Source organism: Eumetopias jubatus, unplaced genomic scaffold, assembly GCF_037043125.1.
Source record: "Eumetopias jubatus isolate StellerSeaLion01/CBP00866 unplaced genomic scaffold, mEumJub1_p1.0 scaffold_6, whole genome shotgun sequence".
Lineage (NCBI taxonomy): Eukaryota > Metazoa > Chordata > Mammalia > Carnivora > Otariidae > Eumetopias > Eumetopias jubatus.
This window is the reverse complement of record NW_028274812.1, coordinates 79,966,148-79,982,582: the sequence shown is the minus strand read 5'-3', so window position 1 is coordinate 79,982,582 and position 16,435 is coordinate 79,966,148. Positions and strand designations below refer to the sequence as shown.

The following is a 16,435-nucleotide window of genomic DNA, read 5'->3' as shown; positions in this document are numbered from 1 at the left end:
TTTGTCAGCTGGCCCAACTCCAGGGACTGGCTCTCTCTCAGGGAGTACTGAAAATCCTAGTATAATCCTAAAATGTGGATGTTGACTTCGAAAGTCAGATTTAACTGACAGATGTGTGAAATGGCACATAGAAAACTCCCCACTGGGGATCATGAAAATGCCAGGGAGGAACAGTTAAGGATGAATGGCAATGATATAACCTAACTTGTTTTCTCATTTTATATGATCCATTCTCTGACACAGAAATTTATGTTTGTGATACATAATATTGTACTCACATTTATATGTGCCTCTTTTTAAAGTAAATGCCCAGCTTACACAGACTTAAAAGTCTGCCTTCTGGGGAAACCTGACATGTAAGTATACCTTACTTCTGTGCAAAAAACCAGCCCTCTCTTTAAATGGTAAATGACAAATGTTTCACTTTTGAACTATGGATGTATCAACCTCAAACCAATGAAATTTTGGAAAGAAAATACAGTGATGAGAAAAATCACAGTGGCAAAAGATCTAAGTAATTAGTTCTCTTTAATTTGAATATAAATTCTTTGTCTTCTAACCTCTGAATTAACCCATTGCCATGTTAATCAAAGGTTTAAGTACTAAGATTTTAGCATTTCCCAGGACTAGAGATGAGTAAGAAAATAATTGATTTTTCATATATGAAGAAGAATTTTAGGTTTGTTTTAGGGATCCTCTGCCTGAATTTGCAGTTGTAAAAAATCTATTTTAAATAATGATAAGCCCCCTTTCCCTTGGCTCATGGATCTTCATTTCACTGAGCCTAGAGAAGTCAATACCATTTGCAGTATCCGGAAAGGAGTTAGAGATGGTCAATGGTGAGCATCTGAATCCTGGAAACAACTCAGCGGCACTCTGCCCCCTGGTGGACTGTTCGAGGATGGACTTTGATGAAGGTGCGGAAGCTTCGCTTGCCACCCACTCACTCCCCCTACGAGCCTCTACCCTCGCGAAAGCTCCAGGAGCTGACTCAGTTAAAAGCTTTTGCCCCCACTAATTATACATTAATTTGAATCAACACCTTTTTTATATATGTAAAAGCCTGGGCTGCCAAATCAGCCCTCCGGAGTTAAAATAAGAACCGTATTAGATCAACACGTTATCATTGGTTATCATGGCTTTTCATGGGTAAGAGAAAAGCACAAAAGTGGAAAATGAAACACTAAGGAAAGATGCAGATGTGGTGAGAGGCTCTGGATTCTGGGGAAGATCTCTAGACGAAGAAGGAGAAGAGTTTAAAACGATGCTATAGGAAATGAAATATTTGGCAATTTCCTTTTTGGCCATTAAGGCCACGGCAAACCAACCCTCATGTTTGCTTTTGGCCTTTGGGCTATTTTTTTCACTGGCCTAAGTGGGTGAGTGTGAAAGACTCCTAACTTCCGTCACTTCTAGTCTAGCCAGGTTTCTCCCATTCAGGCTAGCTTGGTCCTCCCCAGTTCAACCTCTCTCTAATAGCTACAGGTGCCGTGCATTCACAGTGGAGGCGATGAGGGAAATAATGGCTAAAGAGGAAGTACATGGGCTGAGTGTCAGATATTTTGACAGGTGCTTTCCAGGCACAGGTGCACGCAACAAATTGCAAGTAGGCTCCCTTTGAGGAGAGCCACACAGCTCTAAGGTGCTCCATTTGCTATTCAAACTGAGGACTTCCTGATTCCAAGTTTTTCTGTCTACTCCTCTGCTGTTCCCACAGGTCGGTCTCCTCCTCTCCTGTTTCCCCAACCCTGCTTCTAACCCTGTTTCCCCGTTTCCTTTTTCTGTGTTTCCAACAGCATGCAGTACCTTGGAATCTCACTACCTAGCCTAGAGACTAAACGTTCCCTCTGAAAGTAGGGATCTGGAAAACTCTTGTGATGGTGCATCCGACTTACCTTCTTTGCAGCATGTGAGAGCATGATCTGCCTCATTCCTTTTAAATTCTTCCTACAAACGAAATCCCCCACATTGTGGCAGTACTTGGGGCAGTCCACCACAGCCACGTTTCTCCTCAATTATTCTCTCTTGCAGGTTCAAAGTCCTAAATGCAGCCCAGAATCCAAAGAACCGATCTTTCTCTACTAATAGAATCACCACCCATTCTTTTTTGAACACGAAAAGGACTTTATTTCATTAGTTTCCTAAATGTCATTTCCAATTACACATCTGTTGAAAGGTGGAACACCAAAGGCAATTTTCAGTCACAGGACTCCATCAAATACACATAATCTGAGATTTTACTGCTTGTGTGAATTATAGTCCTCTCAGGGTTTCCTGGTGAAAGAAGATAAAACTAAGATAATAGAGAGGAAAAGTGAAGAATATTACTCTGTAGGAAATTTGTTGAACTCCATAACCATTCCTTCATGGGTGCCGTGTCCATTTTTAAAAAGGAAACTCTAAAATTCCTAGAAACACAAGACAATATTGGTATTTTTTGAATGAGTATACATTCGTGTATTTGTGTGAAATTTTGTGCAATTAAACAATATGGCAAATGTTATTTGTTACCACAGCCAGTGAAAATATATTTTCATTTCTATGTAAGTTACACATTTCCATCTCCCATTTTATGTTCTGGGAAAAAGCCATATGTCTAGTTTAGGAAACAAACTATGCTAGAGGCAGCAGTAACTGACGAGGAACTTAACAGTCTGAACTACATACCCCTGGGATGAGCACACTTTGCATTATGATGTGCAATGCTGGACGATGATTCAAGATCTCTTGTAACTACAAGGGTTTGCAAGCTTCTACTTCACACAATATGCCCCAAATTCAGTCAATTCAGCCAAATAATAAAGCAAAAGCGTTAAGTGGGTAATCTACAAATGGCAAGCAACCCATGTGACTAAGTTGATGGTGTTTTGTTAATATGAGGACACAATCATTGTAGGTGCCCTATAAAGAAGTCATTTCTAAGTGGCTATTTATTTCAATTAATTTCACCCCCCCCCCCCCAGGCTCCTAGAAGTTCGCTTAATTGTTTCTTAGGCCCAAAGAAAACAGCTGCACAGACAAAAGACAAACATATTGGTAACATAGAAGCAAATACGTGCTGGATGCACATTCCTATCAGTACTAAACTAGATTTCTCCATAGGAGAAATGTCACAAAACAAACAAACAAAAACCCTTGGGAAATCACATAAATATAGGGATTGTTCAATGCCTAAAATTTTATTTTACTCCAGCGACAGGTGTGAATGTTGATCAAAATCCCCCTTTTTACGTTGTGCATGTGTGAACTTTTGAATAGTCTATTTTCAAGAGTCGTTAGCCCAGAGTGAAGGTCTGCATAGTAGGAAACCAGCAGCTACTTCAGCTCAAGACACCTATTGTCCAACAGGCTGCACTGGGGAGCTTCAAGCAGGGAGGGAATCCATTTTACAAAGACAACCTGCTCCTGCAGACAAAAGCTATCAAACAGCAGAAAGCTCTCTGAAGAATGCAGTGTGGAAATCTTCTTTGGCCTATTAAATGCTCCACATAGAGATTTTTTTTTTTTCCTGTGCAGATGATCCTTCAGGGCTACTCCTTTTTATTTAGATAATGTATTTTTCATCTTTTGTTGTGTTCATCTTTCCCTGTGTTGGAGAGTCCTCAGAGTGAGTTTGAGATAACAACTAAGTATTACTGAAATTTGAAAAGACAGATAAATATAAAGTATTACTGATATTATATTCATTGAGGTATCAGGTCAGTGATGAATTTCCCAGGTTCAAAATCTTGTCAGTTCCCTGATGGCCTAGTAGGTCAGGTTTGGTTCCATGAGTTACAGGAAAAACAGGCTCACTTTTAGCTTCTCTAAGCTTTTATAAAGTCCTTGCATGTCATTTTCTAATAATCTTTGTTCCCACCCAAACTTCAATAGCAAGGGAAAATAAACAAGTTTTTTTTTTCTTTAATATAGTTTTTTGGGTTCCTACTGCACTTTGAAGATTTTTGGAAAAAGGAGCTGGTTCTCTTGGTTACTTCATGTTAGCACACAAAGGAATTACAGATGGGAAGGAGTGTAAATGACTATCAGAAAAAAGTCTCATGCATTTAAGATTTTTTACAAGTCAAAATATACATCCTCCTATTGCCCACATTCCTTAATTATAGAAGAACCATTTCTATTTTATCAGTCTCCTTTACATCTCCCGGAATTGGAGAAAGAATGATACTTTCCTTGTTAAGGAACAGTATATACTCATCAGCTTAATCGACTGCATTAATAAGAAATACAGCAGCAGCTTGGGCTGAGTCACCCATCATATCCTTCATTTATGGGGATTTAAATGTCTAAAATAACAGGTACATGAAATTAGGAGGAAAAATAAAGCAATCTGCAGACTTTGGCACTAGCACACATAATGTTTTGTTTGAGTTGTTAGAATGTGGTTTGACAATCACTAAATAGGAATTAAAAAAATTACAAATCTGCAGAAAATAAACAGTCATAGGTGTTGGTTCTCAGTTTAATGCTCCCCATCTCCCATTCCCACCCACCCACCCACCCCATATAGTTTCAACTATAATAAAAATAGAGATCTTAACATCAGAATTTTGCTGTTAACTCTTCAAGGTTTCTCTGCATCATCCAAGCCACACAGAAGATTTGAAGCACCAAATCCACAAGTTTCTCCAACCAAGTTTAAATAAACAAAAACTGGAGACTGAAGGATGCCAAAATAACTCTTCTTAAATGAAGCTGTAACACAAAGTTCTCCCCAAAACTAGTACTAGTTCAAGTACTGCCAGGCTGTATGTAGATCTGTCTCAGACAGGCTTCAGACAACTACAAGTACCACGGGTTCTAGAGGGCATGATCCATGATACCAAAGCAGGGCAGGGATCCCCCTTCCATCACTGATTTTTAAAAAGTTACAGCTCTCCCTTGTGATTGGCTGCCGCAAGGTCAGTGCTGGACCTGGGGTTTGAGGGGAGGAAGTGAGCCTCTTAGCAGGGAAGCTCTATCTTTAGTTTGAACAGTTCTCCTCTCAGAGCTCTCTCTCAGGGCTGTCCTGGCTTCTCAGGATCCATTGCCCTTGCCCGGAAGACAGAGCCTCAATCCGACCCAGTAACAGTGAAAGAAGAGTCGACCTACCTGTGGAACCAGACCCAACATGGTCCCCAAAGGCCGCTCAGGCTACCCCATTGCAACTGACAAGTCAACCTGTGCACTTAAAGCGTATCAGTTTATGGAATGCTTGTTTGAAGTCCTCATTGGACATGGTATAGATGATGGGGTTGATAAGGGAGTTGAGATAGCCCAGCCACGTGAAGAAGTCAAAAATGGCCAGGTGGAACCAGCAAGCATCCTTGCAAATAGGCATCACCAGGGAGATGATGAAGAAGGGCAGCCAACACACAATAAAGGCCCCCAAAATGATCCCCAGGGTCTTAGTGGCTTTGCGCTCCCTAGCGGCCATGAGTTTCTTCTTCTCTAGCAGGGCGTCGGAGACTCGCACTTTGACTTGGTTCACGTACACAGGGGACCCGGATTCGCTGGGCACATCGGGAGCCCGCGAGTTAACAGAGGTGACTGAGGACGTGGACCCGGGGGAGTCGGTTATCAGCTGGGCTCGGGTTAGGCGCTTGCCGGTCCTGTTGGGCGTCTGTTTCAAAATCCGGGAGCGGGCTTCCACATAGATGCGGCCGTAGAGGGCGATGAGGAGCAGGGTGGGAAAGTAGAAAGCGCCCACCGTGGAGTAAACCGTATAGAGGATGTGGTCGGTGTTCACCACGCAGTCCGACACCTCCTCCTCGGCTTTGGCTTGACGCCAGAAGAAGGGCGGCAGCGAGATGGAGATAGAGAAGACCCACACCAGCGCGATCATGACCGCGGCCCTCTTGGGAGTCCTTTTAGCTGAGTACTCCACAGCGTCCGTGATGGCCCAGTAGCGGTCCAGGGCGATGACACAGAGGTGCAGGATGGAAGCGGTGCAACAGGTGATGTCCGACGACAGCCAGAAGTCACAGACCACCTGGCCCAGCGTCCAGCGTCCGGTAACCGTGTACATGGTGCTGATGGGCATCACCAGGATGGATACGAGCAGGTCGGTGACCGCCAGGGAGGCGATCAGGTAGTTGGCTGGGGTATGCAGCTTCCGGGTCCGGTACACAGTGGCGATCACAAAAGCATTGGAGAGCGTGGTGGCCAAAGTGATGAGTGCCAGCAGCATGACCAGTAGTACTTTCCAGGGCAGGGCGATGGAGTCCTGGTAAATGTAGCCCTCGGCGCTGCAGTTGTGGGGAGCAGAGGAGAGATTGGCTTGAGAAACCCCGGTCTGGGAGCCAGCGGGCGGCGGCGGGGCGCACTGAGTGCCGGTGTCTTCCATGTCTCTCCTCGCCGGCACGGCTCTGGAGCGCAGCTCTTGGGCATGGAGCAAACGAGGGAAAGGGCGGAAGGACCGCGGAGACCACAGTCTTGTCTCCCGGTTGCTAGTCAGTTCCGTGGGCTCCTAAATTATTCCTCCACCCAGATTCCCTGCTGAAACTAGAGGTCAAGGGCGCGGCAGCCTAGGCAGGCGAGCGCGTCCTCTGCACTTCCAGTGCGCCAGGCGCTGCAGCCGCGTCCCTGCCTGCTCCTCTCCACGCCCCGTCGTAGCCCTGGGTTGCTAAGGACTGGCCCACCGAGACCCGCTCCACTCCGAATCCCACCTAGGCGTCTAGCCACTCCGAATCCCACCTAGGCGTCTAGCCACTCCGAATCCCACCTAGGCGTCTAGCCACTCCGAATCCCACCTAGGCGTCTAGTGCCGGAGGGCGATGTATTGTTTGAGGAGGGAGCATCAGCCAGGTAGGGTCTCTTACCCCAATTGCTCGGGGCTGAGTCTCCTAACCCGGGCGCTTCTTGATCTGCAGAATCGGCCCGCAGGAGTTTCCTAGCTGTGGAGACCAAAGCTTGCAGGCCAGCCAGGAGTCCTGGTCGTGCATTCCCGCCCCCCTCCCCAGACTGGGGCAGTTTCCTGCGGAGGCTTCGGCCGCCAGAGCTGGGTGGGGTGAAGTCTGGGAGCCGCGCTGCGCCGCGCCTCGCGCCGGGGCTCTGCCCTCCCTTCTTTTCACGCGCTGGCCACTCCGGCGAGCTGCCCCGCGGAGACGGGGCCGCAAGAGGGGGGATTCAGGGGTTGGGGCTGCGGCTGCTCGCTATGCGCCGCCACCGCCGCCGCCACCTCGGTCCCAGAGTTACCGCTTGGAGCCATGCTGCTGGGCGCACGGGTCTGGGGGACCTGGCGCGGCACGCGGGTAAGGGGCAGGTGTCTTGGGGAGCCGGGAGAACAATGCGTGCGCCAGCCCGGGAGGAGCGAGTGAACAGCAGAGCAGATGGGCTCCTTTTATAGAGTCCAGGTCCGGTCTGCCTGAGCCGTGCAACTCGTGCGGCTCAGCAAGTGCGGACGCCCGCTCCCCATCACCTTCCCCTTTTCTCTCTCCCTCCCTCTTTCCTCCCGCCCGGTTCCCTCCCTGGCCAAGGAAGCTTCCCGCCGGGTCCTACCGCCCTCTCTCCCAGGTACCCATCCCCTGGCCCCTCTCCCAGTACTAACACCCAGACGCCGCAGTTCTGGCCAGGATTGGGGATGAGGGCGTCCTGTCCTTGCCTCTGTCCTCTTCGGAGCTGGCGGCGCGGCCCTCCATTTAGGTCCACGCCCTCGGCCGCGGGCACAGGCACACTCCCCGCGTTCCTTCCTGGGGATTCTACTTACCACCCCCACCCCAGCCGACCAGTGCTAGGCGGAGCCAGCCCCAGGCGCTGACCTCTCCACTCACGAATTTTATCCAGCCCTGAGGACCACACCCAGGTTAGAAGGGGGCACCGGTTATATCGCCTTAGAAGGAAATGGCCAATAGTGCATTTTAAACTTAGGGCTTCGAGTCATACTTAACTCTTGGTACAGTACGAACCAATTTTTCACATCTGGTTTTAGGAGTCTGTGCTTTCCGTTCAATCCCTCCCCTTTAACTGTGGGCCAACAGGGGAGAAAAAAAGCTATCTACAAAAATGTGAAAGTATCACAAACTGTAGCCTACTGTATGTGAAACTAAACCTTCCATTCCACCCTCCCTCTCCAGCTGCTCAGCAGTTCAGTGCCAGTGGAAAACAGTTCACAGTAAGCACCTTCCCTCCCACAGCCTAACTGGAAAGGAGGTCAACAACAGGAAGGAAGGAAGGAAGGAAGAAAAAAGAAAGAAAGAAAGAAAGAAAGAAAAAGAAAGAAAGAGAAGAAAAGAAAGAGAAAGAAAGAAAGAGAAACGGGCTTTGGGACCATCACCACTACTGTGTCTTCGCTGGCATCAGCAAATACAGCAGGCTGTATCAGCCCTATGCGGTCCCCTGACCTCTGAGCAGATCCCTGGCGCTCACTTCCTCCTCCAACCTTAAGAGAAACAAATGTAGGGAAGAAGCACAAGTCGGAGAAAGTTTAAAGAAAAGCATCAGGAAAGGGCAATGTACTTTCCGCCCCCAGAGCTAAGTGATCCCAACTAGGAGTTTCTAAGCACCTAGCTCAACGTTTGGCAGGTATAATGCAGTCAGTGAACGCTACATCATAAATGAATTAATCAGGTTAAGTGTAAGCATATTTTAAAGAGAATTATTCAGTCTAGGGCCTGAGATTATCTCACCCATCCATTTAGTTTAGAAGAATAATTAAGATCCTTTGAGAGAAGAGCTTTTTACCCAAGGTGACATAACCCTAACCCAAGTTTTCTTATTTTCCTCCCCCCTAAACCAGGCCAGCAGGCAAAAATAGAGTGCTTACTCTGTGCTGGGAATTCTAGACATCAGGAATATAATGGGGTATACCCAGACCCAGTTTTCAAGCAGCTTACATTCTAGAAGAGGCAGACAGACAATGACCACATAACCAAGTAAATAATTAGCATACGTTCTGATAGCATTAAATCTTATGCAGAAAATAGCCCATTCCTGCATTGAGAGTGAGGGCACTCCTTCAGGTGGCAGCTCTCCAAAAACAACCTCTGGAAGCGGTCAGGGTTGCTGCAGCCATGCTGGGGATAAAAGCAAAACCTTCTCTTTCCTCTCCTCCTGTCCTTAGTGCCCAGCATTGATCCTGCTAACCTTAAGCCTCATTTGCACCACATATTAAGGGTCCTGCCCATCCTCCCATCCCACCCACCCACATCAGGCGCCTAAGTAGACTTCATCCCCGCCCCCCCCCGCCCAAACTGCAGCACTCTCTTAGACATCACAGTAGAGGAAGCAAGGCAGGCCAGCCGAAACCACTAGGTGGGGGCATTGGCCAGGATGGAGCAAAAGTGTGTGTGACTGCGGGTGTGGAGCGTGCCAGGAAAACTATTTTCCTGCTATCTTAGGGGAGTGAGGCCAGATGAGGAGAATTGTTGAAAGGACGAGAAGCGGAGGAAGGCAGAGAGGGAGCTTACCAAGCTGCAGGCAGCCTTTTCCTTTCTACATTTCGTCTCCAGGGGCTGTAAAGGAGAAAACCACTTGCTGCTTCTAGGGTTTGATTTAGCATTGTAGGGAACCTGTGGCTTTCTCCAGCCACTCTCTTAAACTGCTTCGCGGAGTCTTGAACCCTGGGAGGAATCTGCCACCTTTGCACGGAGTTTGATTTTTTTTTTTTCTAGCCTTTGGTTAATTAAGAATTGCGTGAACACACCAAGCAGTCATACAGAGGGATTTAGGCAAGGGTTTAGTGGACAACCACGTTTCATTAACTTGACTCCCTCATATCACTCCTTTAGCCCTTTAAAACAAATAAAATATAGATGTTTGCACATGGGTGCATGTTTGTGAAACACGCAGGAGAGCAGGGAACCTGTAAAGTCACCTCTTCTTGGATCTCCCCTACCGAGGAGGGGCCCTTGGGCGCGATGCGCGCGCCGGCTCCGCAGTCCGCAGCGGCGCTGGGAGGAAACTCCCTTCAAGTTAGCGGGAAACTCAGCCCACACAGACTCAGCAAGAGGGCAAGGAGGGAACGAGTTGGAAAAGATTGAAATGGGGTGGTAGAGTGCAGCAAAGGTTATTTGGGTTGAAAGAAGCTCTTGCTTCGCCACCCGGCAGTACGACTGCAAAAAGTAGTGTGCACCGCGCGGGTGGACCTTAAGCAGAAGCTGAGGAGGTGGAGGAAAACGCTGGAACCGCAGTGAAGCCTGTGATCTGACACGAAGTCTGACATGGGGGTGAGCTGTGGAGGGACCAGAGAAAAATCGCCTCTCATAGAGACTTTCCCTAAGCTTTTAGAAAGATTTGGAATTGCTGATGCAGCAAAATGCGAGGCACAGGCTTGGAAATTTGCAGCGTGGCGCCAGCTGAAGGAAATGCTGTGAAGAGCAGCTCCTTCCACCTCCAGGAAACCACAACAGGTACCCCCTAGAACTTACTGCGACTCAACTCTGTCTTGGCTGGAAGCCCGCCAGCCAGCCAGTGTCCGGACATGGATCATGCTTGCAGCATCCCGAGAGTCTTCTCTGCATTTCCCAGAAAGTGACTCTTAAGAGAGCTCCAGGCACAGGAGCAAAGAAAGTAGTTGTAAGTTAATCTTTGCTTTGCTCCAATTAAAAAAAAAGAAAAGAAAAGAAAAAAGAAAAAAACCAGGACACTCAAGCTCTCCTCGCTTTGCTCCTATGATAGAGGAAAAATGCAGTCTCACACTCTCCATCCCCACCAATTGAAAAATCAACAACCAGTCCCTAACCAGAAAATGTGGGGACCTGGCAAGCTATTTTTACAAGTCCTGCTCCCTCAATCTATGGCCACTGTTTTTGTTTTTTAAACTGCCACCCAGGAAAGGGACAGCAAGTGACCATTAACTCTATATGCAACATTCTCATGTGTGGTGGTAGCCTGTTTTTGGTTCGTCTTATATTTCCTCCAGTAATATTCCTTAAAAGTATATTGATAGTAATGAAAGTTATGAGTTGTACTTATGTCTTGTTTCATGAATCTATGGAAATGTTCAGATGAATGAACATATAGATACACACAGACATATACATCCAGTTTTTGCAGACACCTTCTGGGGATTACCAAACCCTCTGAGGCTCAACTCCTTCTACCTAATCACTGACCCCACTTTGGGCCTTTGACTTGCTATCTGTGTCAGGGTACTAATGTGCTGTATGCTTAATAAGGGATTTTTAATGCCAAATAATAAAACTAGGTGCTTTAGTTCCTAAATTCTAGTCTGGCAGAAATTAATCCTTGAGAACTAGTAACTCTGCTACCTATTTATGTATGGATACAAATATTGTGTATCTATATTTAAGGAAGAATGACACAAAAAATAGAGCAAGTGTTCGTAAGTTAGACACTTCCTAATTCCTGTCTCTGTAATAACCGCCACTTTGCTACTTTGAACAGATATCCGGAGCTCAAAGTTACTGCTGGTTCAAAACCAGCCCAGTTCCAACTAGTAGAAGAGCTAGCTCCCAACTTAATTCTCAATCACATATTTCCTGGCTAAAGATCTAGGTCCTGGAAGAAAATTTCTAACATAATGCTTAAAGTAATATAAGCAGAGATTGCATGGGGGAGGTGGCGTTGAATTTTTCTTTTTGGACCAACAGTGGGATTTGGCAGTCATAAATCTTTGCATGGAAAACAATGCCAATGAATCCACCAAACTTAGAAACATTAATTTGGCGATCATTAGGCAGCTCTGTTAAGGGTGAAGTCTCTCCTGAAAAATCGAATAAAAGCATTCAACAATGAGGCTGTCCACTGGCCAAAGGAAAGAAGCAATAGGAATTGGGTTTTGCCTTCTTTTCAAAGTAGGAAAAATTACATTATTCTGTGTGATTAGTTCCAGTGTTGCAAACAAACAATCAAGAAGCAAAACAAGCCAAGCCGGTTTATTGTTTCTTCATCTTCTGTAACTAATGAATAATAATCATTAGCCTTTCTTGAGCATCATGAACTAAGCCTTGTGCTACAGGTTCCAAATATGTTCTCTCATTTAATTAATCAAAGTATTAGGAATTGTCATTATCATACTCATTTCCTGGATGAAGTTGAAGCTTAGAGAATGTAAGTAAATTTGCTAATGTCAGACAGCTGATAAGTGATAAAATTGGTTTTCAAATCCAAGTCTCTCTAATTTCAAGGTCCAAGTCTTTACGAGTAGTCTACGCTGAGCCAGCCACACAGCTCAGCATTGGTTTCCCTGTTAATCCTGCCTGTGATTTTATCTCATCTCATCTATGAAGTGGAATCACTGTTCCTAGCTATCTAAGTCTCCAGAATAATTTTCTGTTAGGTGACTTCAGATTTTTTCTGGGGGTGGTGATGGTTCTAAAAATCAGGTGGAAGATTGTGCACCATGATTATGTTTAGCCAGCTAATCATCACTTCCAAAGTACAGCTGATAGGTGAGCACATACTGTGTATTCTGAAGTCCTCAAGCCCAAACAGAAACTAGGCTAAGCCCTTCCTCAAGAAGTTTCTTGACGCTCTTTCCTGGCCCCATTCATTACCTTCAGGGTATGGTTATTTTTCCTATCTCATCTACCTTTTTTCTTTTCCTTCTCCTTCCCTGTCCCCTCATCCTTACTTCCTCCACAGCCTGCCACACACACACACACACACACACACACACACACACACTAAATAAAAAAAGAAAACAAAAAATTAAAGCTTTTTTAAATTGTATGAATGGGATGTGTTAAATACACTGACAGTCTCTGTGCTCCATTTTTAACCACATTAAATATTAGTTAGAAAAATAACCTAAAAAATTGAATTGCTTTTCTCCCCCCGTGTGTTGAACATATTGATTTTTTTCCCCTAAGAGCTAGTAATTCACCAAAGAAAAAGAGGTCTATTCCTGGTGAGAAAACTACTCAAATCTTATCAACCAGAAATGAGGAAGTTCATCTACTAAGAACCTGCCAAAACCAGGAATATAACCAAAAATAAATTTAAATTCCAATGTATTAAAACTTTTGTACTTTATGCATAAAAAAAGCTCCTCCTAGCCTCATTCGGATCTTACTTCTTCTCACTTAAATATACTTCTAACGTGTTTGACCATGTGATTTCCAAGGTCCCTGAAGATTAGAAACATCACATTAGAAATGGATCAGAAACTATGTCGGGTAAGCATCTGAATGGAGTAAGATGCCACAACTTATCATCATTGTTGCAAAATAGGAAAATTTGGGTTAAACTTTAAGAAATAAAAACCTAAAATAATGTTAATAACAATATCACCATTTGTGTTAACACATTTAGTAGTATAGAGTATTAATTCAGACTTGTATTGCAAGTGATGGAAAACCAATTTAATCATACCTAAAACAAAGGAAGGCATTTGTCTCAGGGAGAGAGGGGTCCCTCAAAATCAAAAGAGGAATTGAACCACCAAGTTTGGGGCACTGAAGGAATGCAGCTGAGCCCTATGAACAATCAGCATCCTGGGTCATTAGCCAGACTCTCGGTTGCTGTCTAGATATTGGCTTCTTTCATCTGTTTCACAGTAGACAGGCTTTCTCCACATTGTTGAAAATGTTTTTCACCATTAATACCTTTTGAGATTGACTTCCTCAGCTTCAGGAATATTGCAGAGACTAATCTGAATCTGTTTTGAGTTCAGAAATTCTGAGAAATGGGTTCTGCTTCTGAGAAAAATGTAAGGAGATCATGACAGGTCAACATTCTGAAAGCAACAACTGGAAAAGTTGCAAACTTTTAAAAGTTTGAAAAGTTGTGGAAGCAAGAAGAATTAGACAAACTAAAATTCCAGAAAACATAAGTATTTCCTGTGCAAGCTAATGATCGCTGCCTATTTTGTTTCCTTGAGACATTTGCTGATTCTGGGCACAGGTTGTAGATTACACTTGGTCCAGGCAGAGGAATTCTGCTGGGAGAAGAGAAACAAGAAGAGATTTTGGTAGTCATTGGGGTCAGTGTGGCAGTTTAGAATTTAGAAGAACCCCAAAGGCATGACCAGTTTTCATTGTGGACATTTGCTGTGGGGTTGCAGCAAAATAGGAGACCAAGGGTGTGGATAGGAAAATTCTAACAGGCAAACTGAAATCCCCCACAATTTCAGAGTGCTTAAGTCCATATAGAGAAAAGAGCTCTGCATTAAACATGACTGGTCTTCCTTGAGGCGATAGATACCTTCCAGGCTTTCAATCAAAGGGCCAGGATGGCAAGACCCAAAGAACAGGGTGAATCACAGATAGACTGAATCTAATTGCAAAGCAGCCTTGTCTCAACTCAGTGTCTGACTGGTTGACATAGACAGCTCTTCATGCATTCTGCCTAACTTAGGAAAGTGTGAATACTGTTTGGACAAAACAATAAATATCATTTAGAACCTTGAAAGTCCATTTATATACAATATCTGATTACAATTTTTTAAATGATCCATGCATAGTGGCAATAAAAATTTGACCAATAATAATAACTGAAAAAAGCTAGACCATAGAAGTAAATCTATGTGCAATGCAGATAGTAGAACTTTACAATAACTATGATAAATGTGTTCAGGAAAATAAAGGAAAATGGGCAAAATAGATTAAAATATAAAGAATTTCAACAGTGAAGAGGACTCTTTAAATAAAAACAGTCAAATGGGCACTCTAGAAATAAACATCCGGTATTTGATATTAAGTATTCACTGAATGGGTGTAATGCCACACTCAAAACAGTAACCTCATAAAGTTAAAAAAAAAAAAAATGTCTAAACCCAAGCACAGAGAGAAGAAAAGTACAAAGCAAAGAACAAGAGTGTAGAAGTCTGAGACTGGGTCATATAACCTAAAATGCACACACAGAAACAGGAATAAGAGAATGGGAAACAAAAAGTATTTGAAGAAATAATTTCTAAGAATTTCCAAAAATACATTTGTTGGGTGAATACATCCAACAAAGACACCTCAGATGATTAAAAGAAGCTCAAAGAATTGTGGCCAGGATATATACAAAGAAAGCCACAGCTAAGCACATAATGGCCAAACTGCTGAAAACCAATGACAACGAAAACATTCATGAAGCTGCCAGAGAAAAAGACACATTACCTTCAAAGAAGCACCGTAAGGCTGTGGTTAACCTGTTGTCAGAAATTATAAAACTCAGGAGATAATGTAATGACACGTTTAATAGCTGAAAAGTTTTTTTAAAAAAAACTGTCAACCTAGAATTCCATACTTAGAATTAATACCCTCCAAAAATGGAGGTGAAACACAAAAGTTTTCAGCCAAATGAAAGGTGGAAGAGTTGGTTGACAGTTGAACGGGACTGTAGGAGGTAAGAAAGGAAGTTCTTCAGGCTGAATGAAAAGGATACCAAATGGAAGCACAAATTGAAAGGAGGAATGAAGAACGTGGGAGAGTATAAGTATATAAGGAAATATTAGCAATAATCGCACCTCAGATAAACCTCATTGGCTATGATACCACCACTGCGCAAAGCTATATAAGGAAATATAAAAGCCACATAAATACAATGCAGAATCCAGGATTGCATTCAGAAACAGAGAAAAGGACATTAGTGAAAAAAAATGGCATTCTACTCATGTTAATTTCTCAATTTTAATAAATGTTTCATGGTTATGTTAAGTATTAACATAAGGGGAAGCTAGGTAAGGGGATATAAGAATGCTACATTCTATTTTTAAAATTTTTCTATAATTCTGAAATTATTTAAATTATTTTTTAAGTTTTTAACCTATCTCTCATAGGGCTAAAGGATTTAGGGTGATGGGTCAGGGGTAACCTTCAGAATTCTTCATAACTACGTTTTATATAGTTATGGTCCTTGAGCCATGTGAAAGTATGAACAATTCAGAAATAATTAAAAATAAATACAAATGAAGAGGTTTTCTTAAATGTATTCTTTAGCTGCTCTCCAAATTTTGCTCAAAGATATTCTTGTGGCATATGATACAATAATATGCACTTATTAGAAGGAAGATTTTATATATATAAAATCAATAAAGTAACATCAAGTGAAAGGATTTATGTAGAGCTGGTGACAGAAAGTATACAAGCCTTGGGTTCTTATATTGAAACACCGAAATGAAGTTTCTATTGCTACTGTTTGTGAAGTGCAGAAGTACGTTGCCTTTTATGCCAACAATAGTTTAGAGATAATATGAATGCTTTGCCTTAATTAGATTCTCCTAATAAATGTTCAGTGAATGAGTCAGTGTTGTCATTCTCTGCCTCTCCTTTACAGACCTCAGATAGCCTGTTCCAACAGAAAGGAAAGAGGGATGGAGTACGTTACTTTTTTATTTTTTTGCATGGTTTTATGGCAGCCTTTCCCTAGGCTAAAATACATTTTGAGTACATAAACTAATGAATTGGAGAAAATTAATTGGAGGGACCTGATGACCATAACAATCTTCCTATGTTTATTTCCTAAAATTATATTTCCATGTTCGGCTGAGAATTCAGTTGTGAGCACAGGGTTTTGGGTCTGCAGATTTGCATTTAGTTAATTGTACTGAATATTGAAATATTTC

The 16,435-nt window shown here is 43.5% G+C and overlaps 1 protein-coding gene and 1 pseudogene across 1 annotated transcript; both read right to left on the bottom strand.

The window, feature by feature from the left end:
- Window positions 1–5,155: 5,155 nt before the first annotated feature.
- HTR1B (5-hydroxytryptamine receptor 1B) lies at window positions 5,156–6,369 on the bottom strand. Its single transcript, XM_028108108.2, has one exon. The coding sequence runs from the start codon at window positions 6,323–6,325 to the stop codon at window positions 5,156–5,158; it is 1,170 nt and encodes a 389-aa protein (XP_027963909.1). The 5' UTR covers window positions 6,326–6,369.
- An 8,950-nt stretch (window positions 6,370–15,319) lies between these two features.
- On the bottom strand, window positions 15,320–15,382 carry LOC114213092 (U4 spliceosomal RNA; annotated as a pseudogene).
- Window positions 15,383–16,435: the final 1,053 nt, after the last annotated feature.

Excerpts from the sequence above, each read along its gene's own strand:
- HTR1B (XM_028108108.2), bottom strand. The coding sequence starts at position 6,325 with ATGGAAGACACCGGCACTCAGTGCGCCCCGCCGCCGCCCGCTGGCTCC.